General features: G+C 47.7%; 1 protein-coding gene and 1 non-coding gene across 3 annotated transcripts in view; one reads left to right on the top strand and one right to left on the bottom strand.

The window, feature by feature from the left end:
• Positions 1-27,489, top strand: part of PRKX (protein kinase X-linked) — a 70,822-nt gene extending 43,333 nt beyond the window's left edge. Inside the window, exons 4-9 of one of the 2 annotated variants that reach the window (XM_045472503.1) lie at positions 4,649-4,768; positions 10,744-10,839; positions 13,296-13,353; positions 18,794-18,871; positions 21,151-21,299; positions 23,084-27,489. In XM_045472503.1, the coding sequence (XP_045328459.1) occupies positions 4,649-4,768; positions 10,744-10,839; positions 13,296-13,353; positions 18,794-18,871; positions 21,151-21,276 (478 nt within the window). In that variant the 3' untranslated portion in view covers positions 21,277-21,299; positions 23,084-27,489. The remainder of the gene's footprint in view (positions 1-4,648; positions 4,769-10,743; positions 10,840-13,295; positions 13,354-18,793; positions 18,872-21,150; positions 21,300-23,083) is intronic. The other variant, XM_045472502.1, reaches the window with a different exon arrangement.
• Positions 10,370-10,454, bottom strand: TRNAR-UCG. The gene has a single exon. It is a non-coding gene; the product is annotated as a tRNA-Arg (tRNA).
• Positions 27,490-27,742: the final 253 nt, after the last annotated feature.

Genomic DNA, 27,742 nt, shown 5'->3' with positions numbered 1-27,742 from the left:
AGGGATCAGCCCAGAAGACGTGGAACCAACCACAGACTCATCTGCAGTAATGTTTTTTGGTTTTTATTAAAGTTTTTTAATGTTCTTATTTATTTTTGAGAGAGAGAGAGACAGAGTGTGCGTGTAAGAGACCCAGAGAGAGAGGGAGACACAGAATCCGAAGCAGGCTCCAGGCTCCGAGCTGTCAGCGCAGAGCCCGATGCGGGGCTAGAACCCACGAGCCGCGAGATCACGGCCTGAGCTGAAGTCGGACGCTTAACCGACTGAGCCACCCAGGCGCTCTTGCAAGAATGGTTTTGAACACATAATGTGGAAAAGTGTGTTTCTCCTGTCTTTTTAATAACATCGCGTGCAGTGTGGTTGAGCACGTAATTCGGTGGTCCATCTGCTTCTTTCATAGTGACTTAATTTTTTAAGCTTTCCCTCGGTTCTCAATAGCAGGTGTATTTTTTCCCTCCTGTGTCTTAATTTTACAGAACTCTTATTTTCTTAGGGTGAGTTCTTTTTACACTGGTGTTTCTTATTGTTGCGTGAAACTATCACACACTTTCTATTATGCACGTAGCCTTCCTAGCAGATGAAGGGGCATGCTAGAATTATTTTCCAGTTTCTGAAGTGATCAAAAGAAAATACTGACACATTTACTTCAGTTATTCTGTTGTAGTTTAAAAAAAATTTTTTTTATGTTTATTTTTGAGAGACATTGAGAGAGAGAGTGAGTGAGGGAGGGGCAGACAGAGAGGGAGACACTGAGCCTGAAGCGGGCTCCAGGCTCTGAGGTGTCAGCACAGAGCCTGATGCGGAGCTCGAACTCATGAACCGCGAGATCACGACCTGAGCCGAAGTCGGACGCCTAACCGACTGAGCTACCCAGGCGCCTCTGTAGTTTTTAAAATTCACATGTTTCATTGAGTGCCATCCTTTGGATTTTCGTGCCTGACATCTTGCTAGTAATAAGTAACGTTGTTCCCAGTCTTTTACAATAGTTCCTTAACGTTCTCAAACACCCACCTGAGGAGAGAGAATTGTTGACCTTGAATCCTGTATGCCTCTCACCCAGATTCAGTGGGCATCAAACCTTTGCCACCTGATTTGAGGGGTTTTGTGGGGTTTTTTTGGCTTTATTTATTTATTTATTTTTATTATGAAATTTATTGTCAAATTGGTTTCCATACAGCACCCAGTGCTCAACCTGATTTGAGTTTTTACCTCTCCCACATTTTTGTTTCTTACATTATTTATTTTTTATTTTTTCAAACTTTTTTTTAAGTTTATTTATTTTGAGACAGAGCAAGTGGGGGAGGAGTAGAGAGAAGGAGAGAGAGAATCCCAAGCAGGCTCTGCTCTGTCAGCACAGAGCTTGACTTGGGGCTTGATCTCATGAACTGTGAAATCCTGATCTGAGCCAAAACCAAGAGTCAGACGCTCAACTGACTGAGCCACCCAGGTGCCACTGTTTGTTACATTATTTTAAAGTAATTACTCACCATGCTATCTCTAATGGAGAGTGATTTAAAAAAATAACATCAATACTTTATCACATTTTTTTTGATGTTTGTTTATTTTTGAGAGAGAGAGATAGAGAGAGAGCAGGTGAGGGGCAGAGGGAGAGGGAGACACAGAATCCGAAGCAGGCTTCAGGCTCCGAGCTGTCAGCACAGAGCCCGATGCAGGGCTGAAACCCATGAGCTGTGAGATCATGACCTGAGCCGAAGTCCCACGCTCCACCGACTGAACCTCCCAGGCACCCCAATGCCCTGAGGATATTTGCCATCCATTGCTTTGCTCATCGGTGAAGTGAAAATTATTCCTACTCCTTAGGATTGTTGCTAAGAATGGATGGATCTAATTGGAAAGTACATACTTAGGACAGTTCCAGGCACATAGTAAGCACTGAGCATACATATGTTGCTTCTGACTTTATCATCCCTGCCATCAGTATCACCATCATTATCACTATAACCATCCATTGTCATCACCTTCATCACCATCACCATCATCACCATTATCATCATCACCATGACCATCATGACTACCATGATCACCAAGATCACCATCATCATCATTGTCCCCATCACCACCTTGACCATCACCACCATGACCATCATCAGTATGACTGTCATCATCACCATGACCATCATGACCACCATGATCAGCAAGATCACCATCACCACCATGCCCATCACTGCCATGACCATCATCACCTTGACGGTCATCATCACCTTGACCATCATCACCTTGACCATCATCATCACCTTGACCATCATCATCACCATGAACATCATCATCACCTTGACCATCATCACTATGACCGTCATCATCACCTTGACCATCATGATTACCAAGATCACCATTGTCCCCATCACCACCATGTCCATCACCACCATGCCCATCATCACTATGACTGTCATCATCACCATGACCATCATGAGCACCATGATCACCAAGATCACCATCACCACCATGCCCATCACTGCCATGACCATCATCACCTTGACGGTCATCATCACCTTGACGGTCATCATCACCTTGACGGTCATCATCACCTTGACCATCATCATCACCATGAACATCATCACCTTGACCATCATCACTATGACCACCATGATCGCCGAGATCACCACCACGACCATCACTGCCATGACCATCACCACCATGCCCATCATCACTATGACAGTCATCATCACCATCACCATCATCATCAATATCATCACCATCATCATCACTGTCATCACCATCACAACCATCTCCATCACCACCATTACTGTGGACTGAATTATGTCTCTCCAAAATTCATATATCGAAACTTTAACCCCCCGAAGTGACTGCGTTTGGATATACTGCTTTTAGGAGGTACTTAAGGTTAAATGACGTCAGGAGAGTGAGATCCTAGTATGATAGGATTGATGGCTGCCCCCTCACCGTGTCCTCACACGGTACAAAGAGATGTCTCTGTCTGTCCCCCTCCTTATAAGGACACCAGTTACCGAGTTAGTCTATCTTCATCCAATACGACCTCGTCTTAACTTGATTCCATCAGCAAGATCCTATTTCCAAATAAGATCACATCCACGGGCTCTGGGGTTTAGGACTTTTGGGGGGAGACCGTTCACCTCCGTACAGGTGCCATGACGAGCGATTCGAGGTGCGCTTCGCAGAGTCGTGTTTTTCTTCCGTTAACGCGCCCACGGCAGTGGAAGTGATAGCCGTGCGCAAACTGAGAACCTCGGGTGTCCCCTTGCCTTCTCTCCAAGAGCCGAGTGAGCTGAGAGACATGAGACCAGGTGCATAGACAATTCACAGCCTGCACCGGCGGTGTCTGCATAACATCCAGGGCTGTCTGTCTGTCTGTCTTTACCTACTTACTGAGGTCCGAAGCTCTCTGTTGCAATTTACGCCTCTCTGTGCAGCCAAGAAGCACCAGACGCTTTTGCCGGAGGCTCTTCCTCTAGAGAGGCATCCGCCTACCCCAGGCCACTTAGAAATTCCCTCTGTGCCCCTTACGCTAGGACAGAGCCAGAAAGATATTCCTCTTTCCAAGTGGAAGTGGAGACGCTGTACCTAATGTATATATAATGCGGCCACCTGTGCATTTAGGAGCTCAGAGCCCGATTGCCAGCTGGCCTCAGGCAGCCTTGGGAGCCCGTAAGTTGGCAAGGTGGGCAGAGGTGTTCTGGAGATGGGCTCAGGGTCTCATGTGTCAGAGTTTAGTGGGCGAGGGGTCATCAGCCATCCAGCGAGACCGCGTGGGAGTCAGTATGACCGTCTTTGGACCTCCAGACTTGGGTTTTCAGAGGTTTTCTGTTCCCTGCCATCAGTTGGCTTATGTTCCCTTAGACGACACACCGTGTTATGTAAAACGTGCGGGTCCAGCCCGCAGGTGCTTCAGAAGGAAGGTTCTGCATGTGAGTGGTCAGTGTGGGGAGTGCGTGCCTTTCCCACGGCTGCCGTAACAAAGCACCGCGACCGGGGGGCCTCAGATGACGACATTCTGCGGTTCCCTCACTTCCAGCCCACGGTCCTCTGCGCGGGGCTAGAAGCTAAATTTTTGGCAAGTCTCACCTCCTCTGTGGAGAAAATCCTTCCCAAAGCCCCCTCCTTGCTCCACTTCAACCCCAAATATCCCAGGGTCCCTTAACCTCAGGATTTCTAGAAGCCACTGGGGAGAGTAAAATGACCTTGAACCCACAGACACCTTGAAAACGCGTCAGATCTTTTCAGGAGCAGGTGGAAAGTTCACAGCATTTCCTCCCCGAGGACAGAAGTACTTTGTTGCTGGGGGCTCTTGATGGGACCCCCAAGAGAGGAGGTTATGAACGAATTCTTGGATTTGTTTTCTGTATCATTTCCTAGGAAAACCGGTACTGTGGCTTTTTTGCGTTTCGAGTAATAATGGTGAAGCAACGGCCAACGGCGGGTGGTGGTCAAACCGAGCGTGTATTTTTGCTTGTATCGGGATAGATGAGTGTTGGTAAGGGAACGAATCCTGGTCCACAATGCCAGTATCTCTGTCCAGCGTGGTGTGTCTGCAGGATGGGGAGGGGCATGGCTGTGATGGCCGAAGCCATTGTCACGCGTGGTCCTCCTGAGACGCACGCATTCGCCGAGCCCAGCTAACTCTTCCGTGCGTGCTGTTCTCTGTCCCCAGGACGTGGACGCTTTGTGGCACGCCCGAGTACCTGGCCCCCGAAGTCATCCAGAGCAAGGGCCACGGGAGAGCTGTGGACTGGTGGGCGCTTGGCATCCTGATATTTGAGATGCACTCGGGGTGAGTAGGGCTCCCATGGAGAAAAAGGAAGTCCACTTGCTGACGGGGTACCTCCCTTTCCTGCTTCTAGAACCGTGCTTTCCGCTGGCAAATGCCTGTGCCAGTTTCCCAGTCGGTGCCAGCCTGACCACGGGGACCCACAGGTAAGTGCGCTTTCGTAAGAGCAAAAGCGCCCACCAGAAGCACCGGCCGTTGGGACCTCTACCCTGTGTCTAAGTGTTCCTGCCTCCCGTGAATACAATATTAAATCTTGTGCTTGGACCCTTTTGGAGCAGTGGACAGAGCTAAGCAATTAGAGCACGTTTCGGATGAAAGTAAATAAATCCGCATGGAGTTTAGGACGTTATGAAGGAGCAGCGAGCCAGTAAGCAGAGAGCGTGCCCATGGTCGCTTTGCGTGAGGTTTGCAAAGTCACCCTGTCCCGTCGTCCGGATGCCAGAGGTGTTTCACATGTTATCAAGGCATCGTCATGGTGAAAAACTCCAGTCTGGCTTAGGCGTGACGTGGGTGTGATACTCTTTTACCAGAAGCATAAAGCAAGCATCCCACGCTTAGCAAGTGTGGACGTGGGGATTCCTCCTGGTCCCATGGAAGAAAGCTCTTCTCTGATGGTGTGGACGACGGGCATCCGGTGTGTCAGGTGCCAGGAGACTGGCCGGGGGCTCCTGGATGTGCGGGCCTCGCTCCCTGTCCTTTGTCCTCTGTCTTTAGCTTGCCTGTTTCCTGCTGGGGAGATCAGCAGACACTCGGCCAAACCTGGACCCCATTCCACACCTGATACCCCTGTAGGGCAAGACCAGAGATTTTTGCCTGGAAACCTTCCCCTTCGGTTTGAAAAACAATGATGGAAACAGGTGTATTTCTGTACGGAGGGTGTGGCCAGCGTGGAATCTGTGAAAGCCTGAATTTCTTTGTGTGTCTATTGATTATCTCAGTATTTATCAACTGTTCACCCATATATTTATCATGTTTTAGCTATCATGTGTCTGTCGTCTATGATCACCTCTCTATCTACCAGTCTGTCTATCCATTCTGTGTATCTATCCTGTTTGTGTATCTAATCCACTTGTCTCTATATACCTACCTGTCTGTCTGTCTGTCTATCCATCCATCCATCCATCTATCCAGCTCTCCATCTATATTTATCTATCTCTGTATCTATCTATCATCTATCAACATGTCTATCTGCCTATCTGTCTTTCTGCCTATCTATCTATCTATCTATCTACCTACCTACCTGTCTATGTATCTATCCGACCTTTCTGTCCATCTGTCTGTTTACCTGTCTGTCATCTGTGTATGTATCTATCTATCCATCTATCTCTCCCATCTCTCCATCCATCCATCCACCCATCCATCCATCCATTACCCATCACCTGTCTGTCATTTATCTGGTCTTCTGTATTTTCCATTAACTCTTCGCTCAGATGTCTCTAGCAAATCACACAGAAACAAATTTCTTAATAGGCACCCAGCCCGTGAAGTGCCAGGCAGACCAGAAGGTTAATATGAATCACACACAGGGATCATCCATCAAGAAGATAAAACGGTTGTGAATATTTATACGTCCAAATTCATCAGATGCCCCTCAGATGGCCTGCAGCATATATCCCTTCCTTCATATTATTGACCGCTAGAGGTCACCATTGCTTAACAATAAATGAACCTTGGCGTCCAGGGCTTTAATAGATGAGGTTACGAGCAAGGTTTTCTTTGTATTACTAGGCACGTTCTATTAGGATACATTCTACATACAGAATATAATAATGGGAAATATTGTTAGTAAGTACAGTTTTTGAACATATTGTTAGACTATAAGGAAATTATTGGAGTTAAATAGAATAAAATAAAATTAGATTATAATAGGACATATTTGAATGAATATATTAGGATAATTATGTAAATAATTATTGGGATGATTAAAATACTATTAGGATACATATAATCCATTCAAATATTAGAAAACACTGTATAGAATATTAGAAAATAGAATGTTTCTCTTTTTAATGGAATATCATCGATTTCTAATATATTTCTAATATAATATTAGGAGTAGAATAGAAAACAGTGCAGGTGCCTATGCATTTACACTAACGTATTTCTGTTTTACACATCTCCAGTTGGAGTGAGTCTGGGTTTTCTGGAGGGATTTCTTTTCTTTTTTTTTAATATTTATTTATTTATTTATTTATTTATTTATTTATTTATTTTGCTTATTTAGTTTTGAGAGACAGAGAGAGACAGAGCATGAGCATGGGAGGGGCAGAGAGAGAGGGAGACACAGAATCCAAAGCAGGCTCCAGGCTCTGAGCTGTCAGCACAGAGCCACACGCGGGGCTCGAACTCACAAACCGCGAGATCGTGACCTGAGCCAAAGTGGGACGCTGAACCCACTGAGCCCCCCCAGGCGCCCCTGGAGGGATTTCTTGACAGTGATGACTGTGCCACAAGCCTGGCTGATCCCTCCTGGGCATTCCTTGGTCCCTGCAGTTGTACGAGACTCCGCCCTCACCTGGACCCGTTCTGAATTTCCTCCTTGCCCCCTGCAGCTGCTCCTTGTGTTGGCCAGGGGACATTTCCCTGGCAGGAGCTGGAGTTGTCCCCCCCCCCACACCAACCAGGGCCCCATTGCTGGAGTTGTATGGGGAAAACAAAAACAAAAACGTATGCACATTCAGCTCTGCCGTCAGAAAAAAAAGGCCATAGCAACACTCCTCAAAGACGCTTAAGGAACCCTAGGGTTCCCTGGGACCCCATATTGAGAATCGTGGCCAGCCGGCTTCACCGAGTGCCCCTCAGACTCTTTCTTACCCTACACTCGGCCCCTCACCCCCTCGCACAGCCCAGCTCGTTGTCTTTGCCCCTTTTTCTACAGGACACATGTTTTACGTTTTCTACGCAAGTCCCAGGTCTTTGAGGAAAAGCAGCGAAAAGAATGGTGAACGGGTCGCACCTGCCCTTTCTGTTTTCTCTCCAGAAAAGTTCTTTCTTCTTTTTTTTTTTTTTAATTTTTTTTTTTCAATGTTTATTTATTTTTGGGACAGAGAGAGACCGAGCATGAACAGGGGAGGGGCAGAGAGAGAGGGAGACACAGAATCGGAAACAGGCTCCAGGCTCTGAGCCATCAGCCCAGAGCCCGACGCGGGGCTCGAACTCACGGACCGTGATATCGTGACCCGGCTGAAGTCGGACGCTTAACCGACTGCGCCACCCAGGCGCCCCGAAAAGTTCTTTCTTCTTGACAAACTCTTCCCTCGAACCCATGTCCCCCAGGCTCGCCCCCAGTGTGGTTTTCTAAGAGGGTGATGGGGAACGTGACGTTGGCACGATGTGGTGCCTCTTTCTGGACGATCCATTCTACTGGAAGGTGTAGGTGGCTGGGTCGGATCTGGAAAAGGCATCATGCAGCGATGATCTTCTTTTTCCGCTTGTTAAACTCCTGCTGACATAGCTTCCCGGTGATGCGGTCCTGTAACGCCTGCTTCCTGAGAACACTTTGTTTCATGCCGTCCTTAAACGTCGTTAGGTACGTATGACACATTTTCTCCTGGTGTCGGACGAGCGCGTTTCCCCGATGAAATCATACGGCCCGGTGTCCTCAGATGGGCTCGCCACCCAAGAACGGACGACGACGACTCTCCCAACCCTGGTTACACAAAGCATCTGGCAGACGAGGGAAGATTGACTCGGGAGCTGTTAACTTGATAGGCGTAGTCGGATGGTGAGGACTGGCTGAGAATCTGCGCGCGTGTAGACCTTTCCTCCCGAGCCTGGTCTGGCCGGGTTCTCAGTACGAGGCAGCTCGTAACTCTGGAAGCAACGGTGGTCGGAGGAGTTGGAATCACGAAACCCTAATCACCGGCCGCTCCGAGACACGGCGCTTGTCTGCACGACGCTGAGTCTCTGTTTATGGATCTGGAACGTCACTTCAGAAAAAAACGCGATTTCATGCCTGCATCACCCACGGCCACACGTTCACCTTTATGCAGCGTTTTCCACGTCTCCTTCTCACCTGCCTCCTCTCCCTCGACGTGCCCATTCATTTCCTTTTTTTGTACCTTCTGTTCTTTGTTTTTTCCATTTTCCACTTCTCTGTAATATACGTGCAGAGGTAATGGGTCTATTCTGTGCATCAGTAGCTGGCAAGACAGATGGCTAAAACCATGGTGGCTTGGGATAGGAATTTATCGTTTTTCCGTTCTGGAGACCTGAAGGTTGAGATCCAGGCACGCGCAGGGCTGCTGAGATCCAGCAGGCTCCAGGGGACGGTCCTTCCTGCCTCTTCCAGCTTCTGGAGCTCCAGGCGTCCCTGGGCTCGTGGCCGCGTCCCTCCCGTCTCTGCCTCCCCCTTCACGCGGCTTCTCCTCTGTGTCTGTGTCTCCTCTTCTGTCTCTTACGGACATCTGCCATTGGATTCAGGGCCACCCTCAACCAGGATCGGCTCCTCTCCGACCCTTCACTTACCCACATTTTCAAAGAGTGTCCAAATAAGCTCCTATTCACAGATTGGCAGGGTAAGAAGGTGAAAAAAATTGAAAAAAATAAAAACAACTGTACTCTTTTGTTTTCTGTCATTTGTTTTTATTTTTTTCAATTTTTTGTTTATTTTTTTAAATGTTTATTTTTTTATTTTATTTTTTTTTTTTTTTTAATTTTTTTTTTTTCAACGTTTATTTATTTTTGGGACAGACAGAGACAGAGCATGAACGGGGGAGGGGCAGAGAGAGAGGGAGACACAGAATCGGAAGCAGGCCCCAGGCTCCGAGCCATCAGCCCAGAGCCTGACGCGGGGCTCGAACTCACGGACCGCGAGATCGTGACCTGGCTGAAGTCGGACGCCCAACCAACTGCGCCACCCAGGCGCCCCTTTAAATGTTTATTTTTGACAGAGAGAGAGAGAGAGAGAGAGAAACCGTGAGTGAGGGAGGGGTAGAGAGAGGGAGACACAGAATCAGAAGCAGGCTCCAGGCTCTGAGCTGTCAGCACAGAGCCTCACGCGGGGGCTCGAACCCACGAACCGCGAGATCATGACTTGAGCCAAAGTTGGACGCCCAGCCAACTGAGCCACCCAGGCACCTCTCTGTTGTTTTTTTTTTAATGTCAGAAATTAATTTGGAGTATTGAAGGTTGCCGTCTTCCATCAGGATACCATTTGCAAGTTGCATTTTATAAGTTATTTTCACTGCTTGTTTCGCTTAATTAGAAGTTCCACTTCTAAAGAATCCAATTAACGGTTATACTTTTGAGTTGAGGGTCTTAGCCTTGGGAAGGAACTATGAGCCCATATCCAAAGTACAGCCTGTGCCTCGGGGCATGTAGGTAGGGATCTGGGATTTATTTCTGGATTAACTTCTGGATTTTCTTGGATTTTTTTTCCTCCTTGCAGTTTTAACTATATTTCTTACTTGTTTCAGATTTTTTTTCTATTTCAAGATATTAGAGAAGATACATATGTTGCTTTTTTTTTTTTTTTTATAAATTAAAGAAGGTTTTTTATGTTTATTTTTGAGAGAGAGACAGAGAGATAGAGTGTGAGCAGAGGAGGGGCAGAGAGAGAGAGAGAATCCGAACCAGGCTCCAGGCTCCGAGCTTTCAGCACAGAGCCCGACGTGGGGCTCGAACCCACGAACCATGAGCTCGTGACCTGAGCCGAAGTCAGATGCTCAACCAACTGAGCCACCCAGGCACCCCGTGAAGGGGTGACATTTTTAATGCCAGAGACCGACCCCTACCGTTGATCACGTGCTCTAATGGTCATTGCCTTGTCTACGCTGGCCATTCCTCTGCTGCGTTCTTTTCCTCCTGGAACCAGCCGTGCTCCGTGGGTCCCAAGATTCCGGCGTCCCCAGCGTGCAAGGAAGGAGTCCATGTGCAACAAATTGTGCCCTGCATGTGTGTCGAGTGGAAATCGTTAGGAAGCAGCATTTTTTCCGTGCTTACTCTCCGCTAAAAATAGATGTTTATTTTTCTTACAGGTTTCCTCCGTTTTTTGATGACAACCCATTTGGCATTTATCAAAAAATTCTCGCGGGCAAAATAGATTTCCCCAGACATTTGGATTTCAGCGTGAAGTACGTAAACCGTTTTCCCTCCTCCTGGTGGGGGTGGTGGGGGCGTGTTACTTGGGATAGGACATCAGATTTCCCAGACACGGCATCTGCCCAGCAGGATAGCATCTTGCATTATGAATGTGTCGTGACACAACTCTTTGGGTCATTCTCTTTTCCCCTGGAAGGGAAGACGTTGTCATTATTCTCGTATAATGATGCTTCCCCTTTTCACGACTCTTGGCCGGGTTTTATGCCTTTTGAAAGAAATGACATTTGCAAGTAGCCAGTGAAGGCATTTGTTAATTGCATTTACTAAGAGAGCCCTTCGGGTATTTGATGAGAAGGGTCCCCCCTCCCCATCTGCCCCCCCCCCCCCGCATCCTCCTTTAGCTAGTTTAACGGTTGGCAGAAACATGGATGGCTTTAGCAAAGTTTGTCTTTTTTTCTCCTGCTTGAATTATTTTCCTTCCTAAATTCTTTCTTTCACGCTGAAATTTAGACTGATGAACATCTGCTGCAAGAACTTTTCTGTGGGTTCAGTGTTAGTAACTTTGGGAATGCATTTCATGAAATTTGTGTTTTAAAAACACAAGAATGGTTTCTTTTTAAATTTATTTTTCACGTTTATTTATTTTTGAGAGACACAGACAGACAGAGCGTGAGCAGGGGAGGGGCAGAGAGAGGGAGAGACACGGAACCCGAAGGAGGTTCCAGGCTCCGAGCTGTCAGCACAGAGCCCGACGTGGGGCTCGAACCCATGAACCGTGAGATCGTGACCTGAGCCGAAGTCGGACGCTCAATCAACTGAGCCTCCCAGGCGCCCCTCCAGGCAGGCTTTAAAAGACTAGCAAGAAGAGGAGTTTCCGTTTAAAAATAACCATCCAGAAGGGGGACGCCCTGTGCCGTGAGTACGAAGACACGGAGATGCCAAGACAGATACAGCACGCAAAAAGGTTTCTTTTCTCTCGAAAGAAATGAAAAATATTGTATAGAATTTCCATCCCTGGTCCAACCAGGGACCCTGGGACCCTGGACCATTACATAGATCACCACGGGTCTTGGGATCTCAGCCGTCCCAGCTGGTCATGGAGCCCGGGTCGCGGTGTGAGTCTGGCTATGTGCTCCTGAGCCGGGGACATCAGGCACATCAGGAAAGCTTAGTCACCGAAAGCTGCATCATGGAGTTTTTGAATCTGGGCTGTGGGTCTTTCGATTGGCCTGGGGGGTTTCGATATCTATTGTTTTGCATGTTACATTAAAAGGCTCATTTTCTGCACAACGATTTTTTTAATGTTTTTAATGTTTTCTTTATTTTTTTTCATAATTTAAATCCAAGCTAGTTAACATAGCGTAATAGTGATTTCAGGAATAGAATTTAGCGATTCATCACTTAACGACACTCAGTGCTCGCCCCAGTAAGCGTCCTCCTTAAGGCCCATCATCCATTTGGCCCATCCCCCACCTACCTCCCCTCCAGCAGCCCTCAGTTTGTTCTCTGTATTTAAGAGTCTCTTATGGTTTGCCTCCCTCTCTCTTTTTATCTTAATTTTCCTTCCCTTCCCCATGTTCATCTGTTGAGTTTCTCAAATTCCACATATAAGTGAAATCTTACGATACTTGTCTTTCTCTGACTAATTTCGCTTAGCATAATACTCGCCAGTTCCATCCACGTGGTGGCAAATGGCAAGATTTCCTTCTTTTTGATTGCCGAGGAATACTCCATTGTGTGTGTGTGTGTGTGTGTGTGTGTGTGTGTATACACCACATCTTTTTTTTTTTTTTTTAATTTTTTTAATGTTTATTTATTTTTGAGAGAGACAGAGACAGAATGCGAGTGGGTTGGGGCAGAGAGAAAGGGAGGTACTGAATCCGAAGCAGGCTTCAGGCTCCGAGCTGTCAGCACCGAGCCCGACGCGGGGCTCGAACTCACGAGCGATGAGATCACGACCTGAGCCGAAGTCGGACGCTCAACCGACTGAGCCACCCAGGCGCCCCCCACATCTTCTTTATCCATTCATCCATCGATGGACATTTAGGCTCTTTCCATACTCTGGCTATTGTCGATAGTGCTGCTATAAACATTGGGGGGCATGTGTCCCTTCGAAACAGCATGCCTGTATCCCTTGGATAAATGCCTAGTAGTGCAATTGCTGGGTGGTAGGGTCATTCTATTTTTAGTTTTTTGAGGAACCTCCATTCTGCTTTCCAGAGCGGCTGCACCAGTTTGCATTCTCACCAGCAGCCTGCACGATGATTTCATGCACGTTTCCTCAGCCCTGTGATCTCTGCGTAGCCCACCCACTTTGCATACGTTACTTAGAAACTGATAATCGGTTAAGAAACAAGGGCTACAAAAGGTTGAGGCCAAAGGGAAATTGATCCTCTCTCCAAATGCCAACCGTGTGCCTGCGGCCATCCTGTGCTTGCCCGGTTCCATATCAAGATGTGTATACTTTCTGTCTCTTTCCCCCCAATAGGGACCTCATTAAGAAACTGCTGGTCGTTGACAGAACGAGACGGCTCGGAAACATGAAGGTCAGTGTTTGTTTCCGTACGTATCACCACTCTTTGCCCCTGTCACTTCTTACCATACATCCCTATGTATGGAAACAAAGGCACGGTATTGTTGTTTGATGATTGGACAGATTTCAAATCTGGGTGTCTGGATGTGCCCCGTCCGACTGGGTCTACACCCCATCCCATTTCTCTCCCAACAAGTAAATGACTCAACCGTGATCTCGCAGCTCTCGGTATTTTGCTGGTTTGTTTCTGCTTTTCGAATAGCGTTAACTGACCTACACGTCACATACCGTATGCAGCCATCACCACAGTCAATGTTACAGAAATTTCCTTCATCTCAGAAAGAAACCCCATACCCTTCTGCTGTCGTTACGCTATCCTTCTGTCCCTCCTGCCCTGAGTAACCACTAATCTACTTTTTGTCTCTGTGGGTTTCCCCATTCTGGGCTTTCCTGTAAAAGAATCACACCATCAGTGACCTTTTGTGTCTGGCTTCTCTCCCTGAGCGTCATGTTCTCAGGGCCCATCCGTGGGGTAGCAGGTGTTCGTGCTTTATTCCGTTTTATGACTGAGTCATACCCTGATCATGGATGGACCCCGTTGTGTTTCCCTATTCGCCTATTGACGGACACTTGTGTTGTTCCACCTTTGGGCTGTTGTGAATGGCGAGATAAACTTGGGTGTGCACATTTGCGTGCGAATTAATCATTTGAGGTGGACGTCGTGTATGATTTCCACACGCTTTTCATGTGGAGGGCAACATACTTAAGGGATTGTTGCATAAAGGGTATGGTATCTTCTATGCATGTTGTGGTTGTGTTATGGGATCTCCGAGCCTAAGAGAGGGCGTGAACATCTTCTTAGCTATTTCTAGTTCTGGACGTCCATGGAGGAGCTTAAACTTGGGCCAGTGCATTGGCCTTGTCTGCTCTAATCTTGGAGGACACAGACCCGTGTGTGAGGCTTGGTCTCCAGCGAGCTCTCGGGATGCTCTGTGTATGTGGGTGTATTTGTGTCACTGTGCCTGCTGCAACAAAGGACCAGAAGTTTGAGATCCAGACGGGGCAGGACCACTCAGATCGGGCAGAGCAGGGCCGGGCGCCCTCCTGAGGCTCCAAGGAAGGGTCCTTCCTGCCTCTTCCAGCTTCTGGGGCTCCAGGCGTCCCTGGGCTTCTGGCCACGCCCCTCCCATCTCTGCCTCTGCCTTCACTTGGCTTTTCCTCTGTGTCTGTGTCTCTCCTCTTCTGTCTCTTATAAGGACACCTGTCACCAGATTTAGGGCCACCCTGATGGCCTCGTCTTAACTTGTTTACATCTGCAAAGACCCTATTTCCACACAATTACACTGACAGGTACCAGGGCTAGGACTTCGATGTATCTCTTTTGTGTAGGGCACAATTCAACCCATGACAGTGGTCTCATTTGTCCTTCACATTATTCACGGACACTGGCTCCTATGTCCACGTCTCCAAGGAGGGTCTTAAATGTTAATTTATGGGATGTTACTGGTGCAGGGAACACATCCACGAAACAGATGAGTTCTCCGCTCGATCTTACTGCCGTTTTATGACGAGTCGTATGAAAATTGTCTGATGGATTCACAGCTAAGCTCCAAGGCCATGCCTTGCTCGAATTGCTTGCCATGTGATTTCTTTACGTGGCCCGATTAGAAATGGTGTGATGGGCTTGCGGGGGGTGTTATCCGTAAGAGGCGAGCGCCTAGGACTCTAACTTGAACAACCAAGAACCCGGCCACTGCACGTGGTTGTCAGATGCCACAGCCACGGAGTAGTAGTGAGGGGAACCCTCCAGGATCAGAAGCTCTCCCGACTCTTCCTCAACCTGATGTTTTAAAAATAAATGTGGCTTTTTCAGAAGAGTTTTAGATGTGGAGAAAAACTAAAAAGATAGTACAGAGAGCTCCCGAATACTCACACTCTGTTCGATGTTGTTCAGTTTCCCCCAGTGTCTTCTTCGTGTTCAGGAATCACATCGGTGCCCCATAGTGCATTTCGTCATCGTGTCTCCTTTGGTTTTTTTCTGTCTTTTTTTTTTTTTTTTAATGTTTGTTTATTTTTGAGAGAGAGAAACAGAGCCTTGGTGGGGGAGGGGCAGAGAGAGAGGGAGACACAGAATCCGACACGGGCTCCAGGCTCCGAACTGTCAGCCCAGAGCCCAACGCGGGGCTCGAACCCACGAACCGTGAGATCGTGATGGGAGCTGAAGTCAGTTGCCCAACTGGCTGAGCCACCCAGGCGCCCCTCCTTTGGTTTTTCTTGGCCGTGGCACCTTCTCAGGCTTTCTGTGTTTCTGAGGATCTTGAGAGTTTGAAGACTTACCAGTTATTTTGTAGAATTCAGCTCTACTGGGATTTGTCACATGTTCCTGTCAGGATTAGCCTGGGATTATGGGATTTGGGGAAGATTTCCCCCACCCAACTAAAGACCCCCAAACCCACAGAGATAAATTGGATTTTCTCTGTTCCTTTCAGTTCCTGTAATTTCATGTCATCACTTTGGTCTGTCACATGCATTTTGGAGGCGGCCTGGGGGGGAGGGGGGCGGAATATTGCCTGTGTTTGTGTTTTCAAGGAGGCTCCTCCCATGTGAGGTGTAATTGACATAACATTGTGTTGGTTTCAGGCGTGCGTCATAACGACATGATATTTGTGTTTGTTTCCTATAAGGAGCAAAGATAATTCTTTCACGTGGACATCTCGCTAAAAACGTAGGGGCGGCGTGTTGTGTGTCCCAGAAAGTCTTCGGGACCTGCTTCTGTGTGTTGACTTCCAATCAAACACAGCTCTGGTGACGGTTACAATGTATAATGCATGTGTCACTCGCGTCCCTGGTGCGCCGCATCCAAATAGAGGTAGAGGAGGCTGGCCTGCTATGCTTCTCTAGGTACCTTGGCCCTTGGGGAGGTGAGCTGGCCCGCCTGGAGCAGTTTGGGTTTGCAGAGGAGACACAGAGCTAGGCCATGGGTGCTCCGGGCTTTCATCTGAGCCCCTCCGTCCAGGAGTGCGGTCTGGACGTGTCCTCGCAGCAGCCTCTTCTTACGAGTGGACACGTGCCGTGGTAATGCCACAAACATGCAGCCAGGAGCAGGGTCCTTGGCCACGACTTCGAGGATGACGCAGATGCCCCATCGGTAGAACGTGACGGGAGGAGCTCAGTGACCACGCCAAGCCTCCTGGGATGTTCCGACCTAGGGAATCTGGAAAAAGCACACACAGACATCCAAGCTAGGACTTACGGTCTGGGTGGGGTTTCGCCATGTGGACACTGGCTGGAAGAGGCTACAGAGACTGCCTCATCAAAATGAAAATATGTTCCCGAGTAGTAAGCGGCCTAGTGCAGGTTGCGTGTAGATGGACGTGTGTGCTTTTGCCAGGCTGACCGTCTCTCCATTCTGTGTGGTGTTGTTGTCCTTGTCAGGGTGTGTCCCTGCCTTCCGGGATGGTGGTTGTAGCTTCCCGCTGCACGTGAGCCCGTTGTAGGCTTTCTCCATCCACGCACTCATTTGTCTATGGAAAAGGGCGTGTGTTCCCAGTGTAGAGCCCAAGGGCCTTAGCTTGGCATTCACCGGCCTCCTGGTTCCTCCCCAGCTCAGCTTAGGGTGCACTGATCTTCATGGTGCAGCCTCGCGCCAGCCGTGGTGGGCTAATCACCCCTCCACACACCTTTCTCCGTGTTCACTGCCCACCTTGCTGGTTTTCTCCTGTTAATGCCCTTTATCTGCACTCTTTCTTCCTTGTGTTCTACCTGTCTCCCTGTCTGCCTATTTGTCTGTCATCCACCTATCCATCTATCCACCCTGTATATCTATCTATCAATCTCTTATCTGTCCATCCATCCATCCATCCATCCATCGTCTATCAATCAATCATCTATTTATCGATCCATCATCTATCCTTCCATCTGTCCATCCATCCATCCATCCATCCATGCATCCATCCATCCATCATCTATCAATCATCTATTGATCTATCATCCATCTATCCATCCATCCATCCATCCATCCATCCATCTATCGTCTATCAATCATCTATTTATCTATCCATCATCTATCCTTCCATCTGTCTATCCATCCATCCATCCATCCAACATATCTTTCTTCCTTATATCCATCCATCCATCCATCCATCCATCCATCCATCCAATATATCTGTCCACTCATCCATCCTCCCATCCATCCATCCATCCATCCATCCTACGTATCTATCATCTATGTATCTATGTATCCATCCATCCATCATTATCTATCATCTATCTATCCATTCTACCATTCATCCTATCTATCTATCTATCTATCTATTCATCCTATCTAACTACCTACCTCTTTACTTATCTCTATCTATATAGTATAATCCGTTACCACCCATAGTAGAGTTTCACTTACTTGAGAGTAAACTTCCAGTCTTACTTGCCTTCTCTCCACATCACTCACAGTAACACTCAACAGGTATTTGCCATTTGACTTAGAAGTGAAGGGAGAGTATTTTTTTCCCAATAGGGAAAGAGGAATGGTTGTCAAAATAATACGATTAGGAAAAAAGTGGAAACAATTCACATCACCATGTCTTTCTTTTTGTAGATACAGTAATTGAGAGCTTTGTTGTTTGAGGATGAAAAATTGAAAAGGTTAAAAATATGAGCTTTACACTGTAAAACATTTCACAAACGAAATGTTACATTCAGATCCACTGGCTTCTTCCCATGTCACAGAATTCGTGTATTTCTCTCTCCGCAGTTTCCAACATTTAATCGATTAAAAAAGGTGCTCCGAGGACCATAAAAAGGGAGAATAAAGGGAGGGTCGAAGGCCGGACACTTGGGAGGGGTTTTCAGAGGCCATGCTGCCGTCGGTGTCTGCAACATGGCCATCGGATCACACTTGAGAAACACACAGGCGTTAGCACACCATTACTAGTCCACAAACACACTAAGACTCTAATTGGAAGGTACTGCTGAGTGGGTGACTGTTCAAGATCTCTGAAGTTGGACATCGTGGGTTTGAGTCCTAGTCATGTGACTTAATAGCTTCCCAATACCGAGCCAATTACATCCTTCAGTGAACCTTGGTTCCTATGTCTGTATGATGAGGATACTAAATACCAAAGAAAATCATCAAGATGAACACAGGTGACAGATTCAGAAATGACTCTGTGTCTCTCTCTTTATCTCGGGAGCCTGAGCTGGCATCACACGTTCATGTGTGGTCCAGAAGTTTCTGCTATGAAGGAAAGTGAACAAAACACAAAGGGCTTCATTGACGGGTGTTCCCCTCATAGCGTATGGTTCAGGGACAGTTACTCAAAACATAGCAAACTTTGTGTGTGCGTGCATGTGTGTGCCCGCACGCACTAACCTAAGTACAGTAGACTCTCTCTGGAATATTTTCTTTCCTGTCCTGTCAAAATTCTGTCTGCTGATGGTGCCTGTTTCTTCTGAAGAACGGAGCGGAGGACGTGAAAAGACACCGGTGGTTCCGAACTGTGGATTGGGAGGCGGTCCCACAAAGGAAACTGAAGGTACAACATACGTAAGCGGGTGGGTCTCAGCTTGGCGTCTTTTACTTGTCTTCAACAAGGGGCACAGAGTGACCCTGTGACTCGTTTGTTTGTGGCTGACACCTTGTTAATTTGTGTAACAGAGCAGAGCATCTCAAATCATTAATACAACAACATCCCAGTTCGGTGTTAAGTCTTAGCGATAAAGAGACACCTGGAGGTAACGGGTTGAGACCTCTGGCAGTAGATTAGATGAGGAATATTCTCTAGATCATTCTTTGAACTGAATATATATATATATATATGTATATATATATATATATATATGTATATGTATATATGCATATAAAAAAATATATGTAATTATAAATATTTAAATAAAATGAAAATAAATAATAATAATAAATAAAGTTAAGTAATTACTTATGTTTTTAATGTTTATTTCCGAGAGAGAGGGAGAGAGCAAGACAGGGAAGGGCAGAGAAGGAGGGGGGCAGACAACCTGAAGGAGGCTCTGAGCCGACAGCAGAAAACCTGATGCAGCCCTTGAACTCATGAACTGTGAGATCATGAACTGTGAGTTCAATGCCTTGAACTCATGAACTGTGCAGCCCATGAACTCATGAACCGAAGTCAGATGCTTAACTGACTGAACCACTCAAGTGTCCCTAAACTGAATGTAGTTTTGAAAAAAATTTTTTAAGTTTATTTATTTATTTTTGAGGGAGAGACAGAGAAAGTGACTGGGGAAGGGGCAGAGAGCAAGGGAGAGAGAGAGTCCCAAGGAGGCTCTACGCTGTCAGCATGGAGCCCGATGTGGGGTTCGAACCCACAAACTGCGAGATCATGACCTGAGCCGAAACCAAGAGTCGGACGCTTTACCCACTGAACCACCCAGGAGCCTCCCTAAACTGAATGTACTTTTGACACGACTCCTTAACTGGGTGACATTCTCAACCTTATGCTTCTTGGACTCGATGGAGAGACGTAAAAAATGCTAATGCTTGGCCCCCCAACCCAAAAGCTAACTAACATTCAGCCCAGACCACCAATGTCTCAATGAGCTGCTTTTAACTTTTAAGTATTTTATTGTCTTAACTGACTTACTTTTTCCAATTCAATAAGTAACATATTTTCATTGTTCAAAAACCAAATAGAGGGGTGCCTGGGTGGCTCAGTCAGTTGGGCGTTCCGACTTCGCTCAGGTCATGATCTCGTGGTTTGCGATTTCGAGCCCCACGTCAGGCTCTGTGCTGACAGCTCGGAGCCTGGAACCTGCTTCCGATTCTGTGTCTCCTTCTCTTTCTGCCCCTCCTCCACTCATGTTGTCTCTGTCTCAAAAATAAACACTAAAAAAAAAAAAATGAAAAAAAAAACCCAAACCAAATAGATATTAGAAGGTATGCATTGCCACGGCTGAGTGTTAGTCTCTTACTCTATTTCCTCTTAAGCCCCTTGCTTATTTTTTTAAATTCTCATGATTATTTATGTATTTTGATAGAGAGACAGAGACAAAAAGAGAGCTCACGTGCGCGCACATGGGGGAGGGGCAGAGGGAAAGAAACAGAAAATCCCAAGCAGGCTCCACCCTGTCAGCTCAGAGCCCTGCATGGGGCTTGAACCCACGAACTGTGAGATCGTGACTTCAGCTGAAATCAGGAGTCAGCCACTTAACCTACTGAGCCACCCAGGCACCCTTGCCCCTTGCTTATTTTTATAAATAAAGTTTTATTAGTGCACGGCCACATCCCTTCATTCACATTTTGTCTGAGGCTGCCTGACCCTGGGGTGCCAGAGCTGAGCGGTCACAAGAGAAATTCTACAGCCGGCAAAACCAAAAATATTTACTCAGTGGCCCTCTACGGGAGACCTTGGCCGACCTCTTATCCAATGCCGATCACCTCATTTTACCAACGCAGGACTGAGGCTTGACATCTTTCTGGGATTTTCCCAAACTCTGGCCACTGGACCAGCTACCTCAGAATCCCTGAGACCGCGGCTGGCCTGGGAATCTGCATTTAACAAGCGATCTGGGTGGTTCTCTTTCTCGACTTCAAGGAGCAACTGCCGGGTAGCGTGTTTCCTCTCTTCGTGCCTCAAACCGGCACCGTTTCAGATTCGAAACTTCCCACGTTCGTAAGCAAAGGAGAGACGGCTTGGGTTTTCTGTGCTTTTTATTCTTTTTTTTCAATTCCTCTCCATTTTTACGTAAAGCCGTAGACACGCTGTGACGCACGTCCCTTCCCGGTGCGCTGTGTTCCTTCCTAACCGTGCCTTTGTGTCTTGCCCGGGCCCCACAGCCACCCATCGTGCCCAAGCTGTGTGGCGAGGGCGATACCTCCAACTTCGAAGCGTATCCCGACAATGACTGGAACGCGGCCCCTCCCGTCTCGCCGAAGGATTTGGAAGTCTTCAAGAATTTCTGAGGACGCGAATCCACACGTGGAAGGTATATCTTCTTCTCCGTAATTGCACTCCAGTGAGGTTGACACGTCCCCTCATCAAGGGGATGTTGCGTCGACCAAGACGGGGGCTTCCCTCATCCAGTGGGACACGAGCAGGGGAGCAGAACGTGACCTGGTCCTTCCAAGCATCAGCTCGTTTAAGAAGCATTCCCCCACCCCCGGCCCCCCGGGGCATGTTACTCAAGGTTACTCAAGGTGTCACTCAAGGTGGCCCAGAGACAGTATTGCGTCCCACACCCTCCTCCCCAGACAGACCCGAGGGGCACAATCCGTACGTCTGAGTAAGAGCCCTGCAAGGTGTGTGCGTGCCCGAATGTAGAGACGCATGCCTCCTTCGTAAAACTCCCTGCGTTCTCGACTTTTCTGGAAGCCCTGAGCTCCACACCACTTTCCCCGTAACACTTACCACGTATTTCCAAAAAGGTATTTTTTTTTAGGTCCCTTTTCACCAAAAAGTGATCATACCAGCTTACCCCTCGTATGAAATTGGCTAAACTCAGTGTGACATTTAGAAGGATGGGTTTTGAGTCTGTCATGTCTTGGAACCTGCGAAGGTCTCTGACTCTGTGTCTGTGGAATGTCTGAGTTTATGGCTTTGCTTCTCACGTCAAGGCAAGAAAAACGATGTGAGGGAAGAGAGGCGACATTGCCAGCGATATGCCTACGTGTTGACTTTCCTTGATTTTCGTATTTTTTTTAAAGTTTATTTATTCTGAGACAGAGAGAGAGAGAGAGAGAGAACATAAGCAGAGGCAGAGGCAGAGAGCAGGCGAATCCCAGGTAGGGTGCGAGCTGACAGTGTAGAGTCCGACGTGGGGCTTGATCCCTGAGATCGTGACCTGAGCCGAAATCAACAGTCAGACACTTGACTGACTGAGCCATTCGAGCACCCCAACATTTTAATCTGTCTCCGTCATTTTGCACACGGGGCGGAATAGAGATCCGGCATTTTCCACGCTCAGTCATCAGGGGTGAGTCTCCGTGCGGGAAGGTATTTCTTCGGGAGACGAAATGGTCTGCCACGGATGAGAGGCAGGCTCAGGGTGAATACTGCCCTCCAGAGCTGACTGATAACTGTATGTCTTAACTGTTCATCTTTGCGAGTGCCTTCTCCATGTTTTTTAGCCCAAGGAAGACGATGTTAGGACAGCTGGAAGGGAGATACCTCACACTTGAGCTTTTATTTGACCTCAGAATAAAATGTGTTCTGTCTAACTGGAAGGTTCTATGGTGAAGCCCATCGAGACAGGATCGAGATTTGCTTGCGAAATCCATGTCATCTATATGTATGACACCATCATATCACATTTGAGACCCACCTTTAAAAGAATGCTTAGTTTGGGGGTGCCCGGGGGGCTCAGTCGGTTCAGCGTCTGACTTTAGCTCAGGTCATGATCTCACCGCTTGTAGGTTCAAGCCCCGCGTCAGGCTCTATGCTGACAGCTCGGAGCCTGGAGCCTGCTTCGGATTCTGGCTCTCTCTCTCTCTCTCTGTCCCTCCTTCTCTCTCGCTCTCTCTCTCTCTCTCAAAATAAATAGTAAAATTTTTTTTTGTAAAAAGACTGCTTAGTTTTGTTGTGTTTTGTTTTATTAAGCATCTCACACCCCTTACGATCCCTGCTTGTGGATGTTTGGAATAAGAATTTCATTGAAAAAGTTTCCTCCTGTGTGTGCGTATCGTTGAGTTCCTTTTGAGTTATTGCTGTTATTACAAAATTGACCCCGTTATTTTGCAAACTAACCAAATCCTTTATCTTGTCTCCTGGGAGAAACAGGACGATTTGAACCTGCCGGGGACACTGATTGCTCAGAAGAAGGGTCGTCTACGCGGGATAAGGACGTTTCCATATTTCTATATATCTGGATGTATATAAAGAGCCTGGAGACCCGTAGAAAGTCATGGACCTGGCCTTATTTAAACAACTGGAAATCTACTGCACAGTAGGAACTTTTGGAAAATTGGTTGTAGATTTTGTCTTCTCTCTTAGTGCGATGAACCTACTGTGATATCTCAGTTTTCCTCCCAGACTTCACTTTATAAGTTTGAACTCAACGTGTTCCGCCGTCACCACAGATGGCGTGCGTGTGCGTGTGTGCGCGTGTGTAAAAAGACTGTATGAGTGGCGTGCAAATCGTGCGTTGATGTCCATGTTCGTACTTGGCACAGCCTGTGATTTTTATTTTTCGAGTCGCTCTTTCAAGAATCTGTTTCCTTGGGGACAAAGCCTAAAACGGATACAGTGTGTGCATTTTGTGTCGTCTTCTGTGCATTTCGTAGGTTGTGAAGAAAATTTCGTGTGGTGGGTCCGCGTCTCTTGTCTTTAGTGTGTCATACCTGGTGACGTTAGCTCTTGAAACCAGAAGGGCAGAGACACATCTAGCAACACGGTGAAAAGGCAGATGTGGAGTGGTCCACACTGAGCGTGTTGCTAGATGTGGTTCTTCCCAGGACACGGGATGCAAAGACGTCCTTGGGGTCCATGCTGTCTGTGATCCATGACCTTCTGCCCTGTGTTTCCGCTTCCTGATTCTGAACTTTGCTGTACGGACCTCACGGGATTGCCCATTCCCCCCTGGCTGTGAGTGCTCTGGAAACGCAGAGCTCCTCACCTCTGTCCGTGTGACTGGTCATAGGGCTCAACCAGGACCTTCTGCTGCAGGGATGTCTGTGCACTTAACTAGTAGGTTCCAGAGCCTAGGGTGATGCCAGGAGGACACCTCCACAGACGTCCAAGACCCCTCTGTACCCTTCCTTTCTTCCCATGCTCGCCTGGAAACATCCGTGTCCTCGGGCAGCCAGGAGGGGAGCTGCGCATACCCTGGGAGGTGTGTTGGAGAACGTGGGTGTGGGGCGAGGGTCGCCTGAGGACCCTCTCAAGGTTTCTGCAGCTCACGTGTCCTTGAGTCAGCTGCTGGGTCTGCACCATCGGAGACACTTTTCCAGTGCTGCGCTTGCGAAAGCCTTTTCTGTGCATGGAACCAGTCTTCTCATTTTTTTTTAATGTTTATTTATTTTTGAGAGATCAAGTGTGAGCGGGGTAGGGGCAGAGAAGAGGGGGAGACAGAATCCGAAGGAGGCTCCAGGCTCTGAGCTGTCAGCACAGAGCCCGAGGTGGGGCTCGAACCCACGAACCGTGGGATCCTGACCTGAACCGAATTGGGACGCTTAGCCGACTGAGCCCCCCAGGCGCCCTCTCCGACCCCTTCTGCAGCTACATCTACGGGTGTAACGACCTGCCCTGTGGGGAAGTCAGGCATTTTTCTGAAGCAGCAAAGTATCAGAGGCCATGCAGTGGTCTCTCCGGTCCGGCCAGATGCCACTCACACGCCCAGGAGGCCGGGGCTGTTGGTACTTGAGTGTACAGTGAACAGCCCATAAAAAAGCTTTCAAAAGACCGTGAAATTCAAGGCGTTCAGCGTGTCCCCCTTTCCCATAAATGACCTGCTCTTCAGGTAGACCTCCGATGAGAAGGTCTGAGTACAAGATTTAGCAAAATAAACTCTTTATAATGTCGAACTCAACAATTCTTTTCAAATGGTGTTTCAAAGTGGTGCTTTCAGTCTGTGCTGAGCGATCCCCGTCCTCTTTGGACAAAGGAGAGGGTCCAGAACGGGCCACACATCCAGCAGATTCTAAACTGTTTCACCATGGAATGTTCCAAAACGGAATCAACAAAGTCACTTTGTACGTTCCGATATAAACCCACAAGGGAGAGCAGAGATCTCGCCTTCTCTGACGTATAAAAATAAATTATTATTATTATTATTATTACTATTTTGGAGCTTTGTGCTTAAGAAAAATAAAAATTAATGAAACACCTTTCTTGAACACGATGAAACATTGTGCGTAGATCCATGGATCCATACGCCTATTTTTGGGTTTCGTGCTCACCGTCCCGGATTTAATATCTGGCGTGAAAATTGCATCAAGATAGCACGGAACGCATTGCCTTAATTTTGGACAGATACGCACACACACAAAAACAACCCAACGTTGGAACGCTTGGATCACACGGTTCTTTAAAAACATTGTCATCCGCCATCAGCCATGCAAAACAAATTAAAAATTAAAAGGAATTCCAAGAATACCAGATGGTGTTAAGCTCAGTCTTGCCATTTCAATATTCCAAGTGGCACAAGCCATGTGTTAACTGCCCGTGGCTGGGCTGTAAATGAAGCAAGGTGATGTCATACAAACACTGGCTTAATCAAAATGAGTCCCAAACCCCCGGGACCGTCACTATATATAACTGAAAAATAGTTTACTTGGTGGGGGGCACTCTCAAATCTTCAGGGATCAGATCAAATATCCGTGTGCAAAAAAAAAAAAAAAAAAAAAAAAAAAAAAAAAGCCGTGAAAAAACGTCATGGAAATGTTCGCAAAATTCGCACCAGAAACAAAACTGTGTAGTCCTTTTGTCCTATGCAATTTTATGACTTGGCAATATTTTCTGAAATACAAACACCGTTAAAAAAGCATCCTCAGGAAATGAATGTTTCGCAAAGAAGTACGTAGGGGTGGGTGTCGTTTTTTTTCTTTGTTTTTTCCTAAGGGGATGGGCACCAGCCCGCCTGGATACACGTCTTCAAAACTGAGAAGGTGATAAAGTCACAACTGACCGTAACCGCATATCCTACGTTTTGTTGGACGACATCCAGCCCCTTCTTGCAGAACACAGGTGGGAACCCTCTGTGTCGTGCACAGATCTGTTGAGGCAAGGGCCACATCGTGGTTTCTGAGGCTGGAGTCAAGACGCGTCGAAAGAGAGACCAACTCAACGTGTCAGCCGCGTGCCCCGCTCACACCATCGTGAGGCTCTCACATCGCTCTCCCCACCCCTGCCCAGCCACCTGTGAGTAAGCATCTGCTGCCCTGCTGTGTTTCACTCTCTCCGCTCTACTCGAAGGCTCCCGTGGGGGTTCCCACCCCCAGAATCCCCAGTACCCCAGTCACGTCATGTGGGATGCATTGGCCCTTTCTCCGTATGACCTGAGTTGCCTCCGGATTTTGGACCACTTTAACTGTGAAAATATGAATCCGTGCCCTCACCTAAAGACCCCAGCGCCCCACCCCGTGGGTCCCCAGGGCTGCCCCCGCCCCGGGAGCACGTCACACCGAGTCCCGTCCCACAGTGACCTCAAAATTGTCATTCCACCTACGTGGTTATCATAGTGTGGGAGAAATACTCGGTTGGATTTTGTTTTTCCAGCCAGTTGATTTTACATCCGGAAACACGTAGGTTCACAGAAGCCCCTGATGGCTCCCACGGCTGGGATTCCGGCATGGGAGGCTTGAGTTGTTCCTTTCCCGGAGGTCCGTCCACCGAGTGTGGGTTTCGTCCTGTGTCCCATTTTCTCACGGAGGTGAGAAGATCCTTGTCATGATGCCGCCTTCAGGGGGCGACATCCACCTACCAAAACCAAGAAGACAAGCCCACGACCGCTGGTGTTAATGATGCGTTTGGGCAGTTTGGTGTGTGTGTGTGTGCGTGTCTGTGTGTGTGCATGTCTCAGTGGCGGTGGAGGGCAGGACATGAGTTTTCAGCGAGCGTTGCGTGTTCCTATGGAGTCTGCTTTTCGCATCCCAGGGAACAGACCTTCAGAGTAGAAGGCAAGTCCTGTGTCACAGTTCCCTATAAATTACTGTGTTGTAACCCGTTCTGTTGCACTACCATGGGATCTTCCGTGGTCGGCCCCTGTGTTTAGAGTAACGGAGAGAAAGTGTCGTTCCGTGGGTGCTTTAGCGGGTGGGAGCTGTGGCCTTCTGACGCTCAGCGCGCCTTGCGCTCTGAGATGGGTTTTCAGCTCTGGGTGACGACTGTAGCTTCCTTCTCTCTTGCGCTGCGCTTAACGGGGCCACCTGGCTGGGTCGCCCGCGCATCGCGGGGTCCCCGTGGCGGTCCAGTGGGGTGGCCGCAGACACGAGACGGAGTGCCTTTGCGGGTGCGGTGCGCCCCGGCGAGCCAGCATGGGGATTCCTGGGTGGGGGTGGGGAGGGTCATTGCAGCTTCCCACGTGGAGAAAGAAAATAGCCTGTCGCTAATCCTTTCAAATCTTGCACAATGAAAATCACTGTGATTTGTATATATACCCTAGGAAAATTTCACTGCTGCCTAATTTATGTAATAATACTATTCATTCCAGGATTGTTTAATAAAACTTTGTATCTTTTAAGAAGTCTGCTTCTGGTCTGCTTTTTCCAGTTACAGAATAAGCTTTTCTATATTCGTCTAGTTCAGGGATCAGCCCTGGCTCTTTTTCAATTCAACTTTTAATTTTTTTACTGAGGTAAAATTGACATACGACACTATTTAGTTTCGGGTATACGACATAAAGATTGGGTGCCCACATATATTGCGGAAATGATCACCACAGTAGGTGTAGCCAACATCCATCACCACACATAGTTACAAATTTATTTTTCCTGT

Source organism: Leopardus geoffroyi, chromosome X, assembly GCF_018350155.1.
Source record: "Leopardus geoffroyi isolate Oge1 chromosome X, O.geoffroyi_Oge1_pat1.0, whole genome shotgun sequence".
Lineage (NCBI taxonomy): Eukaryota > Metazoa > Chordata > Mammalia > Carnivora > Felidae > Leopardus > Leopardus geoffroyi.
This window is presented reverse-complemented; position numbering and strand designations above follow the sequence as displayed.